The 22,488-nt window shown below is 40.0% G+C and overlaps 1 protein-coding gene across 1 annotated transcript in view; it reads right to left on the bottom strand.

Annotated features, from left to right (window-relative positions):
• Window positions 1–13,120, bottom strand: part of LOC111976345 (pro-neuregulin-3, membrane-bound isoform-like) — a 198,669-nt gene extending 185,549 nt beyond the window's left edge. The window contains exons 1-2 of the mRNA XM_070447752.1: window positions 13,057–13,120; window positions 6,853–6,985 (exon numbers count right to left, since the gene is read on the bottom strand). Of these exons, the coding sequence (XP_070303853.1) occupies window positions 6,853–6,985; window positions 13,057–13,120 (197 nt within the window). The remainder of the gene's footprint in view (window positions 1–6,852; window positions 6,986–13,056) is intronic.
• Window positions 13,121–22,488: the final 9,368 nt, after the last annotated feature.

Raw genomic sequence — 22,488 nt, 5'->3', positions numbered from 1 at the left:
CCTCTTTCCCTCTGCTACAGCCGTCTTTGGCGATTGAACTGAAAGGAGTGTAAACACAGCTTAAAGCTACCACATTTAACAATGTGTGATTCATTCACCATTACATCATCATCTAAAATAAAGTGAATAGGCTGTGTTTCATGTTCTTGTTTGTTTGCGCAAAGAAGGTCCAGTAGGTTAATGACTTGAGTGACATATGTTTTTTTGTGTTTTGGTATTGAAATACTTTCTCTAACTGGTCTCATCACCTGCTGCTTGCATTTCAATAGCTAATTTGTTTATGAATTACACAATTGTCAGAAATGGAGGATACATCAGGCTAAGATGCTGCAACATCAGTCAACAGCCATCTTAGTGCAGAATAACATTGCCTCGACACTTGTATGACTTTGTGATAAGACTCCAAATAATATTGGAGATATGGCCCAAAAAGTAGCTAATACAGACGATCAAGGTAAGAACAGTGTCATGACTCTCTCTCCTTGGTGAGGATCAAAGGTGCCAGATCAGCTTGGCACATGGCGGACAGATAGCCTGACCCCCCCCCTCTCCCACAGGAGGTGTTTATGACTTAACAGCCAGTCATAAATAGTTTTCAGAAACTCTCCTTCCTTGCCCTGCAGTATTGGGAAATAAATCCCTTTGTCTACAGAAGACCTTTCCCACCAAAAACTCTTCACGACCAAAGAATGACCTTTGGAACGATACTCATAAGACAGGAAGTAAGAATAGTCCGTGGGGATCGAAAGGATATTCCTGTTATATTTTGTGCTGTCATTAAGGACGCTATGACAAAGTAACTGTAACTCTGAAAGTCTACGCATCCTATGTATCAGGTATACATCTAAATGTTGTATCAAATATATGATTAACAATGAAAATACTTTTGTGAAGATAACAATGTGATTTTTGCCTTCTAAATGATATAATTGCTTTCATATGCACAGACATTATGTCAGTGTGATGGAATGCCCCCTTTTGGCCAGAGTGCTTAAAAGGACTCGCTAACAATTGTGTAACAAGCCGTCATATCATGTCAGTCCACTAGGGACTTTTATTTCATGTAGGTGTGTATGTGTATTCTGTGTTATTATTTAGTTAGTTAGTAAATAAATAATTAAGCCAATTTGTGTATTGCTATTTCATCAATAAGGCCTAGGGTTCTTGCGGATCCAAGGATTAGGCGACGTTCAGAATGAGACTGATGAGGAAAATAAGGATTCATAAGTGACTTATTGATGTAAGAGATATCTATATATCTTTAGAGTTTAAGTCGAGAGATAGCAACTCATTAAACAACTCTTCCCGTGGTGCCTCGATTTCCTAATGAGTTAATTGTTACATGATTATTTTAATCGAGAAACAATTAAAAATAGTTTGTTTGATTCAATAAATGACAGTCATCATATTAATGATAGTCATGTCACGACAATAGACATCGCCACAACGTTCTACTCCAGTTTAATGAAACTGCATTATGCTATGGTATGTAATTTGAGCATCGTTTTTTTAGCTAACATAGCTAACTAGCTAGCTACGGTGGAGAGGTCTATTTGATGCAACAAAATGTTTTTTTTGTAACCGATCTGAACTCATGTCTGCATGTTAAATAGTTCATCTGCCTTGAATTTAATTGTGAATATGGCTGAGAGAATTTAACAAAATAAGATATGTTGAGAGTCAATGTGGTCAAGGACTTAAATAACTCATGACAAAAAGAATAGTGAATATTATTTCAGACACTGACATGGTTCATTTCAAATTAATAAATTGAAGATGTTATAGGGATAGTTCACTTTTCTATATCTTATAGCCAGATGGCTAACAAAAAAACGATGAGAATAATGGGGCAATTAGATAAAGTCCAATGTATGTGGCTAAATCAACTCAAAGTATCTACCAATAAAGTCAGAAAGTTGAGTCAACATTTGAGTTGATTTGCCCAATTTTTAACTGATATTTTTTTTATTAGCCGTGGTTAAAATTAGCTGAATTTAGTTTTGGCTATTTAAACAACTCTAACCCATGGATTACAGTTTACCCTGGCCCATGGACTACTTTCAGGGTAAGGAACCATCTGACTATAAGGTGTAAAAAAGTGAACTATCCCTTCATTGAATTTACAAATCGATCATTGCATATAGGGAATGAATACGGATGTCGTATTAAACTGAATTTGATAAGCTTTTCACATAAAGATTTTATATTTTTTAAATTGAATTTAAATAAATTCTTGAATTTACTGAATTGACACTAAACCTGACCCCTAACTGTTCTATGTGATCTTTAATTTATATTTGTTGGTTTCCTCCCACAGATGCAATGAAGCACTTCCCTGTTGGAACAAAGGAACAAGTGGGAATGGCTTAAAACAGTAAAATGGCTGAATTGAGAAGAGATGAGAGAAAAAAAATATTATATTACGTTTTTAGTGATGTGTCGTTTGTTCATCAATTTATTTTAAGAATGTGAAATGTCAGAATAATAGTAGAGATAATGATTTATTTCAGCTTTTATTTCTTTCATCACATTCCCAGTGGGTCAGAAGTTTACATACACTCAATTAGCATTTGGTTGCATTGCATTTAAATTGTTTAACTTGGGTCAAACATTTCGGGTAGCCTTCCACAAGCTTCCCACAATAAGTTGGGTGAATTTTGGCCCATTCCTCCTGACAGAGCTGGTGTAAACGAGTCAGGTTTGTAGGCCTCCTTGCTCGCACACGCTTTTTCAGTTCTGCCCACACATTTTCTATAGGATTGAGGTTAGGGTTTTGTGATGGCCACTCCAATACCTTGACTTTGCCACAAATTTGGAATTATGCTTAGGGTCATTGTTCATTTGTAAGACCCTTTTGCGACAATGCTTTAACTTCCTGACTGAGGTCTTGAGATGTTGCTTCAATACATCCACATCATTTTCCTCCCTCATGATGCCATCTAGTTTGTGAAGTGCAACAGTCCCTCCTGCAGCAAGCACCCCCACATCATGATGCTGCCACCCCCGTGCTTCACAGTTGGGATGGTGTTCTTCGGCTTGCAAGCATCCCCCTTTTTCCTCCAAACATAACGATGGTCATTACGGCCAAACAGTTCTATTTTTGTTTCATCAGACCAGAGGACATTTCTCCAAAAAGTACGATCTTTGTCCCACCTGTCGTGTCTTTGGCTATGTCGGATTAAGTGATATGACATGCTATTCTATAAAATCCTGATTGAGCTAATCATGTAAATGTAATTAACCTGTTAGTGTGTAGGGGGCGCTATTTTCACTTTGGGAAAAAATCGTGCTCAATTTAAACGGCCTCGTACTCTATTCTAGATCGTACAATATGCATATTATTATTACTATTGGGTAGAAAACACTCTCAAGTTTCTAAAACCGTTTGAATTATATCTGTGAGTAAAACAGAACTCATTTTGCAGCAAACTTCCTGACAGGAAGTGACAAATCTGAAATCGAGGCTCTGTTCCAGGGCCTTCCTATTAATTTGCCTGAAATCTATGGATCTACATGCACTGCATACGCCTTCCACTAGATGTCAACAGGCAGTGAGAGGTGGAATGGGGTGTCTAGCTTGATCTGAGGCCGAACAAGAGCTTTTGGAATGACGTGTCTGGAATTTTCATTGTCTTCGAAGGCGCGAGAAGGAACACCAGATTGCCTTCTGAAAAGCTTTCGGGTATACACGTTAGATATCTCCGGCTCTGATTTTATTTGATATATGTGATAAAAACATCATAAAGTAGTTTTTTTAAACCGAGTTATATCAGTTTATTGAACGTTTATTGCGATTTTCGGAATTTTCTTTTCTTTGCGTCATGTGAAGTTGGGCACGTTTGCGCCACATGGCTAGCTATGTTTGCTAATTCGACAGGAGAAGAGGACATTCTAAAACCAAACAACGATTATTCTGGACAAAGGACTCCTTGTACAACATTCTGATGGAAGCAAAAGTAGGAACCATTTATGATGTTATTTCGTATTTCTGTGGAAAATGTTTAGTTCTATTTTCCGCCCTCATTGCAGGCGCTGTCTCGCTATAACGTAAGCTGTATGTCGTACTAAAGTTATTTTTAGAATTCTAACACGGCGATTGCATTAAGAACTAGTGTATCTTTCATTTGCTGTACAACATGTATTTTTTAGTAAAGTCTATGATGAGTTCTTTGATTAGATTAGGTGAGTGTCAGAAATATATCCGGATAATTTTGTGCAGTTTGGCTACGTATTCACATTGTAAAACCACGATTTGTACCGCTAAATATGCACATTTTCGAACAAAACATATATGTATTGTGTAACATGGTGTTATAGGACTGTCATCTGATGAAGTTTGTCAAGGTTAGTGAATAATTTTATATCTTTTGCTGTTTTTTTGCGATCGCTACCTTTGCGGTGAATGAATGCGGTTGTGTGTTTGGCTATTGTAGTAAGCTAATATAATGCTATATTGTGTTTTCGCTGTAAAACACTTAAAGAATCTGAAATATTGGCTGGATTCACAAGATGTTTATCTTTCATTTGCTGTACACCATGTATTTTTCATAAATGTTTTATGATGAGTATTTAGGTATTTCACATTGCTCTCTGTAATTGTTCTAGCTGCTTTGGTGATATTTGTGATTGTAGCTGCAATGTAAAACTATGATTTATACCTGAAATATGCACATTTTTCGAACATAACATAGATTTATTGTATAACATGTTATAAGACTGTCATCTGATGAAGTTGTTTCTTGGTTAGTGACTAATTCTATCTCTATTTGGGGGTTTTGTGCAAGCTACCTGTGCTGTGAAAGAAATGTCTGTGCTTTTTTGTATTTGGTGGTGAGCTAACATAAATATACGTGGTGTTTTCGCTGTAAAACATTTAAAAAATCGGACATGTTGGCTGGATTCACAAGATGTTTATCTTTCATTTGCTGCATTGGACTTGTTAATGTGTGAAAGTTAAATATTTAAAAAAAATATTTTTTAAATTTCGCGCGCCTTTTCAGTGGAATGTGGGGGGGGGGACCCCGGGGCTAGACAGGTTAACTAGAAAGTCAGGGCACCACGAAAGTGTTTATAGAGCTGTTATCTTCCGAATAAACTCTGAAAGACCTAGTAATATTTTACATCAATAGCAGTCAATATTAATCGTCACCTTATTTCCGTCTCATCTGAAAGTTGTAAATTCTTGGTTATCTTCATGAACCCTGGCTAACAAGTTGAATCAGCAATACAACATTTGGTTTAAATATTTATTTTCTAAATACCTAAATAATCACACAGAATTACATAAACACAGAATGGATAATACATTGAATACAAATTATGTCATAAGAAAACGTCCCTTGTGGACGGAATCGTTATGACGGCTGGTTACACAAAGAAAGGAGGTTGGGTTTTGAATGAAAGAGCGGGAAGACTGAGAAACAAAGGGAGAAGCTATGTCTCTATCGAGCCGTAGGCCGCTACTCTATCGTAAATACAGAATCTTATGCATTCTAAATAACCGCCCATTTGGAAAAGGAAAATGCAATAAATATATTTTTATTTTGTATAGGCTTCCTTCTTTTCACTCTGTCAATTAGGTTAGTATTGTGGAGTAACTACAATGTTGTTGATCCATCCTCAGTTCTCTCCTATCACAGCCATTCAACTCTGTAACTGTTTTAAAGTCACCATTGGCCTCACGGTGAAATTCCCATAACAAAGCATTACGCAGAGTGCACCATTTGCACACTCCCTACAATCCCCAGAGCTCGGGAATTGTTGAAAAAAAACTGCTGAGATGGGACTGCAGGTAGTACCAACCCAGACCCCTCTAGGAGAACAGCCACACCATTCCTTGCAACTGGGTGACTGGGTCTTGATCAAGCAGCACTTTTGAGACGGGCCCTTGGACCCCAAGTGGAAGGGATTGTTCCAGATCCTGCTGACCACCCAGACTGCAGTGAAGTACCAGGGTCAAAATGCTTGGCCCCATGCCTCCCACTGCAAGAGAGTCCCAGAGCCGGAGGAACCTGAGACAACTGCTGCTGGAAAGCGATAAAGGCACTGCAGTAAATCTGGGCCTGGTATCATGCCTGGCCCTGTTTATATTACTAGAGTCCAGTGAAGCAGGGCCAGGAGATCCCCAGAGAAGAATGGTCATTACCACCATGTTGACCCATATGATTGTGCCCTTAGTCAAAGGAGTGATTGTCACATTTGCAAAGGTAAACCCTGTACTCCCTTAAATCCTTGTTAATTATGTTTCTTATTTTCATTGTTGGTAACGCAAGATTCTGAAGCCTCTGGTTGGAGACAGGGGAAGATAACGTTTCCCTTTGATTGATTGCTGGTATAGTTGTGCTTATGTAAGTCTCCATAGCACAAAAGGAGGAATTGTGAAGGAAAAATTAAGCTTATACAATTGTGTTAGACAACTGTACTGTGTGCTTTAAAGCTATTATCCAAGTTGAACTAGAACCGGACAAATCTGGATTTGAGGTAGGGGAGTATGAGGAGGAGGGGGGGGGGGGGGGCGGTGAATATCACTTGGATACCTACAGTATATGTATGTCTTATATAATAGATAAGCTTGCCAATAATAGAGAATACTGATCTAAACCAGATATTCCTTGCCTATATAAGGTCAAATGTATTCGTGTCTAAGAGAGTCCAATGCTGGTCTCCCCTGCGCAGGTCACTATTGAATAAACTCTGGGTGAATGCTTAACAGTTCTCAACTACAAGAGCTGATTTGTCTACAACATTAACACACAGACACATCACACAACCCTCACACGCGCAACCACACACACACATACACACACACACACACACACACACACACACACACACACACACACAGAGACTCACCTGCAGTGCCTGTGTACTCCTGCTACTGTCTCAATGATGGAGCACTCGCCCTCGTTGAGGCAGAAGGCCAGGTCCTTGTCGTCGATACATGACTTGAAGACATCCGAACGCAGACTAGGGGATGTGGGAGCCACTGTGAAAAGAAGCGAGAGAAAGAGAGATGTTACTGGTTTTCACAAAGAGACTATTTGCTTTGGGTAACATATAAACTTCAGAACCACACCAAAAAACAACAACATTTGTTTATTAAGAAAGACAACAGAGAGAGGGAGAGAGAGAGAGATGTGCCCAAAATGAGCAAAGAAGACTGCAATTCTATGCTACTGTATTTCTGCCAGGAGTACTTTATTATTACTTGATTTGGCTAATTGTATGCTACTGTATTTCTGCCAGGAGTACTTGATTTGGCTAATTGTATGAACAGTAAGGATTTTTTTATGTTTTGACAAATATCTTGGCCCTATGATCATGGACTATATCATTAAACATGCATCATACATGCAGCTTCCATACACACTGACAAGGCTACTTGGGCGCTTGCGGTGCTATGTTGATATGAATAATATTCAGTAGCAGGTGTCACAGTACGGCCGGTCAGAATCAATAGGTTAATGGAGAGGAGCTAAGTAGACACGGCAGTCTCTCTCCACTCCTTCCTGTTAATTAATCATCAACGGTGTTGACACCAACTGCAGTAAGGAGAGATACACAGATACATGAACAAACCGGTCTGCATCGACTCAGTATTAATTTGTTGAATGGGAAATCATTATTTGTTCCCCAAGGAGGCTTTGATATACAGATTATCAGAATAATGCAAACATTTGATGTATAGCACATCAATAATATGGATACTCCACAAAAAAATGTGTTTTGGTTAAAAATTACAAAAGGTTTTGAAGGATGTTGATCAATACACTTTGGATTTAAGGGCTCTATTCAATCTGATCTGATTTAGCCGACATCCGCATAGCAGTTGTTTTGTCGGAGGTGTTGGAGGTGGAACTGAATTACAGCTGTCAAATCCACAAGTGGCTCCCAGCATTATATGGAAAGTGGACATTGCCATTGGCTGTATGGAGTCACGTTAACAGAAATCCCATGCAGCCTTGTTTACAAGTTGAACACTAGAATATGAGATGTAGTCTACACCTCGGTTAGGATGATAGAAATCCCTCATTGTTTGGTTTAATGATTTTTCAAGTTGAGTGTAATTATTTCTATATAGCCTAAACTTTCTCACGCTGACCTTCTAACATGAGTGGAGCGGGTGTGACTTTGTGACAATGATGCAAGAGCAGCTGCTCACTGATTTGACTGCTCGCAACGCAGTTCCACCTCCAACACCTCTTATCGCAGCTTAACTTCTTATGGGCAGGTGGGACGGTAGTGTCCCTGGCCAACATCCGGTGAAATTGCAGAGCGCGAAATTCAAACTACAGAATTATCAATATTTAACTTTCATGAAATCACAAGTGTAATACATCAAAATAAAGCTTAACTTCTTGTTAATCCAGCCGCTGTGTAAGATTTCAAAAAGGCTTTACGGCGAAAGCACACCATGTGATTATCTGAGGACAGCGCCCCGCACACAAAACCATGAAAAACATATTTCAACCAGGCAGGTGCGACACGAAAGTCAGAAATAGCGATATAATAAATGCCTTACCTTTGATGATCTTTTTCTGTTGGCACTCCAAAAGGTCCCAGTTACATCACAAATGGTCCTTTTGTTCGATAAAGTCCTTCTTCTTATCCATAAAAACTCAGTTTAGCTGGCGCGCTTCATTCAAAATTCCATCCGTTTCCCTCCTTCAAAATGCATACAAAATGAATCCCAAACGTTACCAATAAACTTATCCAAAAAAGTCAAACAACGGTTATAATCAAACCTTAGGTACGCTAATATGTAAATAAATGATCAAATTTAAGACGGAGAATCGTTATTGTCTTTACCGGAGAAAAATACCAAAGAATGCGTTCTCATTCACACGCTTGGCAACACTACAGCCAAAATGGGAGCCACTTAGAAAAACTACAATTTCTGGCAAATTTTTCCAGGGTTTCGCGTGCCATATCAGTTCTGTTATACTCACAGACATTATTTTGACAGTTTTAGAAACTTTAGAGTGTTTTCTATCCAAATCTACCAATTATATCCTAGCTTCTGGGCCTGAAGCTACAACCACCAACCACCATACTGTACTCTAAAACCACCAACCACCATACCGTACTCTAAAACCACCAACCACCATACCATACTCTAAAACCACCAACCACCGTACCATACTCTAAAANTACTCTAAAACCACCAACCACCGTACCATACTCTAAAATCACCAACCACCGTACCGTACACTAAAACCACCAACCACCATACCGTACTCTAAACCCACCGTACCGTACTCAAAAACCACCAATCACCATACCGTACACTAAAACCACCAACCACCGTACCGTACTCTAAAACCGCCAACCACCGTACCGTACTCTAAAACCACCAACCACCATACCGTACTCTAAAACCACCAACCACCATACCGTACTCTAAAAACCACCAACACCATACCGTACTCTAAAAACCACCAACCACACGCCTCCCCCCCCCCCTTACCTACTCTTTAAAACCGCCAACCACCGTACCGTACTCTAAAACCACCGTACCGTACTCTAAAACCACCAACCACCATACCGTACTCTAAAACCACCAACCACAATACTGTACTCTAAAACCAACAACCACCAGCCACCATCCACGATTGAGCTCAATATTAAATTGAACAACCATCCGTAATAAGTGGATGAGCCTGGGTACTCTTGAGGTGGGGGAAGTGTTTAACAAATTAATGAATACAAAGACTCCAAGATTCAAAGGAGCGATTAGAATCTTTCTTCCTCTGATGTCCGACCACTGATAAGTTTATTAACTCCAAAAGTGTTTGCCTCGGGGACGCCCCCTCCGCTACTTGATACACATAATGTTTGCATTCCAAATGGCACCCTATTCCTTACAAAGTGCAATACTTTTGACCAGAGCACTATGGGCCCTGGTCAAAAGCAGTGCACTACATAGGGAATAGGGTGCTATAATATAATTTTGGACCTCATCGCCTTGCACTACTATTCAAATCAAATCAAATCTTATTTGTCACATACACATGGTTAGCAGATGTTAATGCGAGTGTAGCGAAATTCTTGTGCTTCTAGTTCCGACCATGCAGTAATATCTAACAAGTAATCTAACAATTTCAAAACAACTACCTTATACACACATGTGTAAAGGAATGAATAAGAATATGTACATAAAAATCTATATGGATGAGCGATTGCCGAACGGCATAGGCAAGATGCAGTAGGTGGTATAGAGTACAGAATATACATATTAGATGAGTAGTGTAGGGTATGTAACCATTATATAAAGTGGCATAGTTTAAAGTGACTCGTGATACATTTATTACATCCAGTTTTTAATTATTAAGTGGCTAGAGATTGAGTTAGTATGTTGGCAGCAGCCACTCAATGTTAGTGATGGCTGTTTAACAGTCTGATGGCCTTGAGATAGAAGCTGTTTTTCAGTCTCTCGGTGCCAGCTTTGATGCTCCTGTACTGACCTCGTCTTCTGGATGATAGCGGGGTGAACAGGCAATGGCTCAGGGGGTTGTTGTTCTTGATGATCTTTTTGTATCCTATTTGACAGGGTATTTTGTCACGTCGAGTAGGCCAGAAGGCTAAACTGGAAAACCTAACCTCTATCAAAATAAAAAGATGTCGGCGCCGCAAAAGTTCTTCTGTGCAAGGGTGTTTATTTACATAGTGATTCCGGAACAAAAACAACAGTACTACCATCAAAAGTATACCTGATGGGGACAGGTTAAAACAATGCTGCCCCCATCCACAGGTCAATCCAAAATGCCTTCCTCAATGAACTGAAAGAGGCTCCATTTGTAGGGAAGCCCCTCACATCAGAATAATTAACACTAATTAATTAAGCAATTACCTATTCAAACCTACATTTTCCATTAAACTAAACATACTAAAGTATACACATTGCAACACATTTTTTATGTAACAATATCCCAATATAACATTTACAAAATCATATCACTACTGAACGAAGACCGAATGCTTGTGCGGACCAATCTCCAAGCATTTAGCACTTCAAATGGTATTTCAACATTTACCCTCCCAACCTCCACCTCCCCACTTGCACACAACACATTTCAGAACCCCCAAACCCAATCCCAACGGTGGTGTTGGTTCTGACTCTCGTCTATCTTAACTTTAAAAAAAAATGTATTATTATTATTATATATATTTTTTTGTGTCCATACATATTATATATATGTATGACTGCGCTCTTCATGGGAGAGAATTAGTCAACTAATGGACACAGAAATGTGACTTTTTCAGGACTTTTAGCGTGGTTTTATTGCTGTTTTGGTAGCTTTGTCTGCAAATCTCAAGTGGTGGTATCCATGGAGACGCAGGATACAAGCAAAGCAGCCAGAAAAGGAGAGCCAGGGCAGGGGGGCATCGGGACTAAATACTGTGGAGCCTGGATAAAGAACCACTGCTTGCTACATCGGAAAGTCCATAGGCCCGGGGAACAGGAACGTGAAAGGTGCGGGGGAGTGATCTCCATGCTCCGTCTATGTAGCTAGCTAACTACAGTAGCTGCCAATCTGCTAGCTAGTAAAAGCCTGTAGCCTAGGCTACGCACAGCCCGCTCATGCTGTTCCATCTATCATATCTCCTCCACATCAAAGATCAGAGACACTGGTCAGCCAGCACCATGGAAAGCGGCTGACCAGTGTCCTGTCCTCCTCTGTTATTTGTGTACACTCTAAAAGATGATGGATTAAAAACAACCCAATTTGGTCAATAACCCAGCATCAACAACCCAACCTTGCTCTTTTTAAATAAAACAACCCAACTAAGTGACCCAATGCCTGCAACCCAGCAGTTGGGTCATCAAAACAACCCAGCATTCTTTTGACTATATCCAAGTTCACCCTAGTCGCTTGGTCTACACTGTAGATCCCAAGGCAACTTCTAGTACAATACAGTGCCACTGACACGGCCCGCTACCAAAACCTGCGGGCTCTCCTTCACTGCAGCCGAGGTGAGTAAAACATTTAAACGTGTTAACCCTCGCAAGGCTGCAGGCCCAGACGGCATTCCCAGCCGCGTCCTCCAGAGCCATGAGCATCTGGTTTACGGACCATATATTCAATCAATCCTTATCCCAGTCTGCTTCCCACATGCCTTCAAGAGGGCCACCATGTTTCCTGTTCCCAAGAAAGCTAAGTAACTGAGCTAAACGACTACCGCCCCGTAGCACTCACTTCCGTCATCATGAAGTGCTTTGAGAGACTAGTCAAGGACCATATCACCTCCACCCTACCGGACACCCTAGACCAACTCCAATTTGCTTACCGACCCAATAGGTCCACAGACGACGCAACCAATCGCAACCACACTGCACACTGCCCTAACCCATCTGGACAAGAGGAATACCTATGTGAGAATGCTGTTCATCGACTACAGCTCAGCATTTAACACCATAGTACCCTCCAAAACTCGTCATCAAGCTCGAGACCCTGGGTCTCGACCCCCCGCCTGTGCAACTGGGTCCTGGACTTCCTGACGGGCGCCCCCAGGTGGTGAGGGAAGGTAACAACATCTCCACCCCGCTGATCCTCAACACTGGGCCCACAAGGGTGCGTTCTGAGCCTCTCCTGTTACCCCCTGTTCACCCACGACTGCTGGCCATGCACGCCTCCAACTCAATCATCAAGTTTGCGGATGACACTACAGTGGTAGGCTTGATTACCAAACAACGACGAGAACGGCCTACAGGGAGGAGGTGAGGGCCCTCGGAGTGTGTGTCAGGAAAATAACCTCACACTCAACGTCAACAAAACAAAGGAGATGATTGTGGACTTCAAGAAAACAGCACGAGGGAGCACCCCCCTATCCACATCGACGGGTCAGTAGTGGAAGAAGGTGGAAAGTTCCTCGGGTACACATCACGGACAAACTGAATTGGTCCACCCACACAGACAGCGTTGTGAAGAAGGCTCAGCAGCGCCTCTTCAACCTCAGGAGGCTAAAGAAATTCGGCTTGTCACCAAAAGCATCACAAACTTTTACAGATGCACAAATCGAGAGCATCCTGTCGGGCTGATATCACCGGCCTGGTACCGCAACTGCTCCGCCCAAAACCGTAAGGCTCTCCACGAGGGTAGTTGAGGTCTGCAGAACGCATCACCAGGGGCAAACTACCTGCCCTCCAGGACACCTACACCACCCGATGTCACAGGAAGGCCATAAAGATCATCAAGGACAACAACACCCAAGCCACTGCCTGTTCACCCCGCTATCATCCAGAAGGCGAAGGCAGTACAGGTGCATCAAAGCAGGACCGAGAGACTGAAAAACAGCTTCTATCTCAAGGCCATCAGACTGTTAAACAGCCACCACTAATATTTAGCGGCCGCTGCCAACATACTGACTCAACTCCAGCCACTTTAAAAAATGGGAATTGATGGAAATTATGTAAAAATGTACCACTAGCCACTTTGAACAATGCCACCTAATATAATGTCTACATACCTACATTACTCATCTCATATGTAATGTATATACTGTACTCTATATCATCTACTATAATCTTGCCATCTTTATGTAATACATGTATCACTAGCCACTTTAAACTATGCCACTTTATGTTACATACCCTACAGTACTCATCTCACATGTATATTACTTGTACTCTATACCATCTACTGCATTTTGCCTATCCGTTCTGTTACCATCACTCATTCATATATCTTTATGTACATATTCTTTATCCCTTTACACTTGTGTGTATAAGGTAGTAGTTGTGGAATTGTTAGGTTAGATTACTTGTTGGTTATTACTGCATTGTCGGAACTAGAAGCACAAGCATTTCGCTACACTCGCATTAACATCTGCTAACCATGTGCATGTGACAAATAAAATTTGATTTGATTTGATTTTAGTAAGTTGAACTCAAAGTCGTGGAAAAGTATTTATTACGTAACATTTCTATGTGGTACTGACTCAAAACTAAATGAGAAGTCGCATCAACTCTGTTGTTTAAAGTTATGATAACAAATCCACTTTTTTCCCCAGCATGCTCTACTGCAGGTATATCTTTAATTGTTTTTAATTTTTGTGTTTTTGCATGTACATTGAGTGATTTCTTTAATAATGTTATGCTACACAAATATAAATAAATTACATTTTTATAAACTAATCCAATCATTTAGTTAGATTTTTTGCACCCGTTACTGAAATGGTTGTTCCAGTTAAAATGACTTAGGTAGTCTCCTCATTCTGTTACTAACTCTGACAGTCTTTATGAATGCCTGAATAAAAATGAATAGAAATGTCAGCAGTTGACTATCCTAACACTGGCTGGCTTCCAATAGGAATTACACATCACTTTGCAAGCCAGCATAATTTGATTTAAAAATTCTGGTTGGAAGGGTACTTCCTTCAACCAGGGTGTTCTGAAAATCTGGTAATTTGAGGGAAGTTACCAGGATTTTCCAACCCTACTCACAGGCCTGAAGTGGCCTGTAAACCATGAGTTTCAGGCCAAGGTATTGGGGTAAAGCTAGGCCTAAAAAAAAGGTGAACTATGTAATGCATTGTCGTAGAGCGTTTAATTATAATGATAACATCCAAATAGAAACTCACTTTGTGAATGCCACAGCACTGACACTGTGCAAATTCAATAATCATGTCTCTGTCACGAACAAATACAGTCATGGGTGGTAACTACAATACACTCAAAGGCAAAGAGCACAGGGAAATTATATTGGAGGCTTGGCTTAGTGGGCTCTTACTCAAACATTTCAAGCTGATACTAGTGATGTTACATTTGATACCGGAGCTCCAAAGCATGCATCAAAATCGTAAGCAGTTTACTTCGAAGCATTGTGCCGATGCATGTATCACTTTATCAGAAGTACCTCATCAATCATGTCCAAAGCTTCCTTGAAACATGTGCTTTTTCAAACTGTGTGTTGCAAAATGCAAGATCGCACTGACTTCGCCGTGGTTCCGGTGATTTCTTCGATTCCAAGCTGGTTTCAAACACTGACCACTACTGGACACCGTACTTACAAATATAGTTACCTGACTGGTAGCTTAGCTGGTAGAGTAGGGAACTTTGGAGCTATACTGAGGGATGTGAGAGTATTAGGTTGAAGCCTGTTGAAGGGACATTATTTCAAACATTATTTTATGTGAAACTACCCTTTCTGCCCTTTTTTTCAAATAATTTGTTTTATTTAGTATATTATAAGCATCTGAAGCATCCTAAATAATACCATAATACCAGCTCAAATCTGGACACCCTACAGCCCTCAAACTCATCTCTGGACATCGAAGACAGGTTCATTGCTTGTTTTCATTGTTCCCCTCTAAATCAGGGCCTGATTTAGACCTGTCACACCAAGTGGGTGCAATTAATTAATAGGTAGAACAGAGAAGCAGCAGGCTCCGGGGGGTAAGAGTTGAAAACCCCTGCCCTACAGGGTCAAAGTGACTCTATTAGTTTGAGTAATGACTACACAATCACCTTAAGTAACTCTTTTCAGATATGTTAAGTGCAATGGGTTTCATCAAAAGTTTTAATTAATGACAGCACATTGGGGTATCTATCTATATGTGTATATATATATACAGGGACAAAGTCAAGGGGTTTGAATACTTTCCGAAGTATTCAATATAAGTAAGTATTAAGTAATATAACATCAGTATTCAATATATGTGCCTTTTCGGAAAGTATTCAAACCCCTTGACTTTTTCCACATTTTGGTAGCTTACAGCCTTATTCTAAAATTGATTAAATTGTTTTTTCCCTCATCAATCTACATACAACACCCCATAATAACAAAGCAAAACCAGGATTTTAGAAATTTCGAGACCAGAGAATCTTCTTTCTCATCGTCTGAGAGTCTTCAGGTGCCTTTTAATGAGGAGTGGCTTCCGTCTGGTCACTACCACAAAGGCCTGATTGGTGGAGTGCTGTAGAGATGGTTGTCTTTCTGGAAGGTGCTCGCATCCCCACAGAGGAACTCTGGAGCTCTGTCAGAGTGAAGCTGACAGGTTCTTGGTCACCTCCCTGACCAAGGCCGTTCTCACCCGATTGCACAGTTTGGTTCCAAACTTCTATCATTTAAGAATGATGGTGTTGTGTCTCTGACTACAATTAAATGTGAAAACTTATTTTATCAAATCAATTCTCTATGTGTAATTACTTTTATGTGATTTTAATCAGGGTGGCAGGTAGCCTAGTGGTTAGAGCATTGGGCCAGTAACCAAAAGTTTCCTGGATCGAAACCCAGAGCTGACAAAATAAAACATCTGTCATTCTGCCCTTGAACAAAGCAGTTAACCCACTGTTCCCTGGTAGGCTGTCATTGAAAATAAAAATTTGTTCTTAACTGACTTGCCTGGTTAAATAAAGGTTCAATTAAAAAATAATAATGTACATTTTTATTAACTAGGAAGTCGGGGCACCACGGGAAAATGTTTATAGTCTCTTTTTCCCGAATCGACTCTTCAGATATTTTCATATCTTATCGATTAGTCTTCTATTAATGCATCATTATTAGCTCATCAGTTCTCATTACTGAATGTCGCAAACACTTGGATATCTGCACGAACCCTAGCATAAATGATGTATCAGCGATATACAAATTGGCTTAATTATTTATTTAATAACTAACTAAATAATCACAGAAACCCAAACAAACAGTAGATATTGGTTACTAACACAATGCATAGATAAGTCCCTAGTGGGCTAAACCGGTATGACGGCTTGGTATACAATGGAAAGGGGTGGGGACAGATAAAAGAGCGGGAAAGACTAAATGGATTTACTACGCACAGTTGATAATTATATTCATTGAAATACTAATCCTTTGCACATGAGAATAATTGCAATGTACATATTTACGCCCGCATGTCATTGTTGTCTTCTCTGTTGGAATCGCCGGTCCGTCTGCTGGAGAGTCAGTTCTTCAGAAAGTCTCTGGTTAACTTCCCCAGAAGTCACAATGTCTTTCGTAGTTGTCGCTTTCTCAGCGGCTCTGGATAGTGTCTGTTGTAATGAATACGTCAGGTCGTTGCATAGAATAGATGCCTCCGCGGTTGTTGTTATTCTTGTACTGGACTTACGTAATTTCCAGCTGCAGACTAGTAATTATACGTCTAGGATTTGCTCTTATTCTGTAGTGATAGTCTCAGAGTTCAACCATTTACAACCATGTAGCCAACACTACACACTGCCTGGTCTCCTGGGCCTATAGAGTTGTAGTTCTTAACCATTTCAACATGTAGAGGCAGCTCCATTTTTTCTGGTCTAATGTACATTTCGTCAGGAGTGGGTTTTATACACTTCTGAGAAAAAGGTGGTCCATGACACCGACGTAATGTCTATGTTCACGTGGGCGTGGCCACTGATTTGGTTAACTTTATAAGAAAAATCTTATCTTCTCACTTAGAAGGTTGACCTCACATTGCATCTTTTCACAAATAGTTTCATGTTTAATTACATATGTTTTACAATATTTAGATGTAAACCCCACAATTGAGAAGTCTACACAAATAGAGATACAGTAATGTGGGTTTCCTGTCCTTCATGAGATCACCAAGTGAAACACACTCGTCATGACTGTCCCTTAAGTGTCCACGGCCCACTCCCACATTCTCGAAACTAGAAATATTGTTTAATTATTCAAACTTTTGATTTCCAAGTGTCTCTCTGTGTTCCACAGTTTACATTCCAATCTCGAACACTACAGAGCATAAGGGCAGTGTATTTTATGACCGGTCATAAAACAGCTGACATCCCGCTCTCCCCCTCACACACTGTAGAGCAGACCCACTGTATCCTGATCCTTCAGATCATCACAGGAGAGTTATGACAGGAGCCACATTACAATCTATGCAACAATCAGAATGCTTGATTTGTCATAAGTACTTGAAAACATGTGAATAAAACTGTGAATACATTATGCTCCAGTAGAAACGACACTTTGATAGTAACGCACACATGTCCAAAATTACTATTTGTAAAGAAAACAACAATTAAAGGCAATGCAAGCACCAGCCAGAAAATGTGCTAGGAGGAAAAAGTGTGTGTAAGACTGTGGTAAGGTCTGCATACTTGCAATCCTCAAAGAGAGAAGTTTGTCTGGCTCAGTAAAGCCTCAAACGTAAATTGTCTGCAACAGTGAAATGGGCTACTTCTATGTGATTTAATGAGGAGGCTGAAATTGACAAGTTGAAACATAGCCTATAATTATCCAGCAGCATATCTTGGCTTGAAAGCAGTGAGGGTTAACTGTTCTGTTGCGTAACAATCACATTTTGGAACAGTGAGTGCATTCTGACATCACGTTCATGAAAAAACTCACCCCAGGGCAACAGAGATATTTGGAATTCACATGTGACAGATCATGCAATAATCGGAATGCAGATCATGCATTCCGATTATTGCATAGATTGTATTGGACACCTATGACGTGTGTAAAATACTATTTGGAAGGTTGTACTGATTATGATGAGCTAATAGTAAGCTATTTGCTAGATATGTGTGGCGCCTTGCTTGTTGCCATTATACAATGCATTCTGGGTGTTGCGTAAATGTCTGTCAGACCAAAGATGTTATAATAAAATGAGGTCAAGGAATGGTTCACTAATCTTTTGAGTAAACTTCCAGAAGTGAATGAAGGGAAGTGAATGATCGTAGATGACACACCCCCTTCAACATGCATACTGAAAACAGACCAATCTCATCTTGTCTCTTCTAATCTTTAGTTGACGTGAAAAAACAAACATGGTGGCGCGCACAAGCTACCCATCATCTGATTACTTTACCTTTTGATCATTGGTGAGCTCACATGTAATGTGATGAATTGTAAATAGTAGCTAATTGCTATTAGCTAATTCATATTGTGGTTTCTGTCAGCCAAATATGACCGCTTGTGTTATGTAAATCTTTCCTGTTAGCGATAGGACTAATGTAGCCTATATTTTCCAGTTTGGATTATTGTGGTATGCTGTCGCTACTTCTGCGAATGTCTGAACACTGCATCCAAAAATAAACTGGACATAACTTTGTAAGGACTGTGTTTGTGCAAAATGTTTCTGTAAAAAACTTTGTGGCCAGCTCAAATGTTCATTGTTGCGTCAATCAAAACTGGACATTATAAATAAGCGTTCTAATCACACCGGTTTGAGGGTACGCTGCAGGGACCACTGTAGAATGATCACACCCTTTTGTTGGTATATGTCAAAGGTTTAAGAGGCACCTTTTAACCACATACCACAACGGCACCAACTTCATCCTTACCTCCCATTTAAATTCATCAACTTGTGTGGTCTAGGGTGGTCTGGTGGTCTTAGCTGCTGCCACCGAAACACATATACCCAGGGTTACAATTTTGGTTTTCGAAGTGGGGGGGGGGACAAATACATGTTTGTTTATTTTTTTCGGGTGGGGTAGATCAGCTTTAAAATTGCAGATAGAGTGTGGCTTCCATTGGCTCCCGAGTGGCGCAGCAGTCCAAGGCACTGCATCTCAGTGCTAAAGGCGTCACTACAGACACCTGTTCGATCTCAGGCTGTATCACAACCGGCTGTGATCGGGAGTCCCATAGGGCAGAGCACAATTGGCCCAGCATTGTCCGAGGTTAGGGGAGGGTTTGGCCGGGGTAAGCCGTTATTGTAATATAAGAATTTGTTCTCAACTGACTTGCCTAGTTAAATAAAGGTTAAATAAAATATTTACAATCCCTCATATATTCTTCTGTAAATCCACAGAATATATATTTTTTTAAATATTTTCCTTTATTATTTTCCCTAATTGATTCCTCCCCTAATTGATGTAAACTAATGGACAACAACACAGGCTTATACTTCCAATTTATACATACTACAAAACATTTTACGGGCACAGTATATTTTACAATAGTTATCTTTTGTTTGTTTTTAGTCCCATCCTTCAGCTCCACTCAACCCCTCCCAAAAGTCTCTGAACACAATCCAGTTATGATTTCTATTTCCAATATATTTTTCAACTGTGCTGGGATGTGTCACAAAAGTTCTGAACCTTTCTATTCTCATAGATTCTACATATTGGAAATAATTTTTTTTATATTTTTGCTAAGAGTATTGTTATATTATTGATCGATTGACTATGACTTTTTAAATGACACAGCAGTGGTATTTGCAGAGGGGGACATCACTTGGCAGGGGGGTCTGAAGTCCCTCCCTTCTTGGGGGACATCTAAAGCACATTTCCTGCTATTCTACACAATCTAATTTGACTCCAGGCTCTTCTAGCCGTCTCTATTTAGAACAATAAAAGTAAGTAAAAATGGCTACTGACATCAAGCTAAACTCATCAAAAAAAGAAACGTCCTCTCACAGTCAACTGCATTTATTTTCAGCAAACTTAAATAAATAACAAGATGCAACAAGTAAGACATAAACTGAACAAGTTCCACAGACATGTGACTAACAGAAATTGAATAATGTGTCCCTGAACAAAGGGGGTGTCAAAATTAAAAGTAACAGTCAGTATCTGGTGTGGCCACCAGCTGCTTTTGTAAATAGGGGGTGCTATTTGCACTTTGTAAAAAATTCGTTCCCAAATAAACTGCCTCGTACTCAATTCTTGCTCGTACAATATGCATATTATTATTACTATTGGATAGAAAACACTCTCTAGTTTCTAAAACCGTTTGAATTATTTCTCTGAGTGAAACAGAACTCATTCTGCAGCACATTTCCTGTCAAGAAGTGAGATTTCTGAAATCGAGGTCTCTGTTCCAGGGTCGGTTTATAAATTCCCTTGTAAGCTATGGGGCTACATGCACTGCATACGCCTTCCCCTAGATGTCAGTAAGCGGTGAGACTTTGAATGGAGTGGATAGCACCATCTGGGGGAGTATAAAGCCTCTTGGAACGGAAGGACCAACCTTTTCGACGCGGGGCCTGACGCAGGAGGGACACCAGCACGGCGTCCTGAAAAGCTTTCGGTTTAGCAGTTCTATATCTCCGGCTCTGATTTAATTTGTTTTTTTTGTCTTCAAAACTTCATAAGGTAGTTAATTTAAACCGACTTATATCAGTTTATATCAGTTTATTGCGATTTTCTGGAGTTTCTTTGTCAGGCGTTATCGCGAGTTGGGCACCTCTCCGGTACATCGCTGACGTTAGCAGCTAATTCTACAGGAGTAGAGGACATCTTTCAACCAAAAGACGATTGTTCTGGACAAAGGACCACGTGCCCAAGATTCTGATGGAAGCTCATCAAAAAGTAAGAGCTATTTATGATGTTAATTCGTATTTCTGTGGAAAAATGTAAAATTATTAGTCCGCCATTAATTTCGGCATGGTCTCGCTGTAACGCACGCTGTATGTCGAGTAACGTTAATTTTTAAAATCTAACGGTTGCATTAAGAACTAATGTATCTTTCATTTGCTGTCCAACCTGTATTTTTTAGTCAAGTTTACGATTAGTTATCGATTAGATTAGGTGCCTCTCCAAGATGGCGCCGGCCAGATTGCTTCAAGTTTGGCTACAATTCACATTGTATAACCACGATTTGTGCCGTTAAATATGCACATTTTCGAACAAATCCTATATGCATTGTGTAATATGATGTTACAGGACTGTCATCTGATGAAGTATATGAAGGTTAGTCAAAAATTATATATCTTTTGCTGGTTTGTTAGGATCGCTAACCTTTGCTGCTGGTAAACGGCTTGTGTTTCTGGCTATTGTGGTAAGCTAATATAATGCTATATTGTGTTTTTGCTGTAAAACACTTAAAAAATCTGAAATATTGGCTGGATTCACAAGATGTTGGTCTTTCATTTGCTGTACGCTGTGTATTTTTCAGAAATGTTTTATGATTAGTATTTAGGTATTTGACGTTGGTCTCTGTAATTATTCTGGCTGCTTCGGCACTATTTCAGATTGCAGCTGCAATGTAGAACTGTGATTTATACCTGAAATATGCACATTTTTCTAACAAAACATATGCTATACAATAAATATGTTATCAGACTGTCATCTGATGAAGTTGTTTCTTGGTTAGTGGCTATTTATATCTTTATTTGGTCGAAATTGTGATAGCTACCTATGCAGGAAAAAAATGGTGGGAAAAAAAAGTTGTGTCTTTTGCTATCGTGGTTAGCTAATAGATTTACATATTGTGTCTTCCCTGTAAAACATTTTAAAAATCAGAAATGATGGCTGGATTCACAAGATGTGTATCTTTCATCTGGTTTCTTGGACTTGTGATTTAATGATATTTAGATGCTAGTATTTACTTGTGACGCTATGCTAGGCTATGCTAGTCAGCTTTTTTACTGATGGGGGTGCTCCCAGATCCGGGATTGTGTGCAACTAGAAGTTAAGTACTGCAGTGCATCTCCTCCTCATGGATTGCACCAGTTTTGCCAGTTCATTCTGTGAGATGTTACCCCACTCTTCCACCAAGGCACCTGCAAGTTCTTTGACATATCTGGGGGGAATGGCTCTAGCCCTCACCCTCTGATCCAACAGGTCCCAGACGTGCT

Source organism: Salvelinus sp. IW2-2015, linkage group LG17, assembly GCF_002910315.2.
Source record: "Salvelinus sp. IW2-2015 linkage group LG17, ASM291031v2, whole genome shotgun sequence".
In the NCBI taxonomy this organism is placed as follows: Eukaryota; Metazoa; Chordata; class Actinopteri; order Salmoniformes; family Salmonidae; genus Salvelinus; species Salvelinus sp. IW2-2015.
This window is presented reverse-complemented; position numbering and strand designations above follow the sequence as displayed.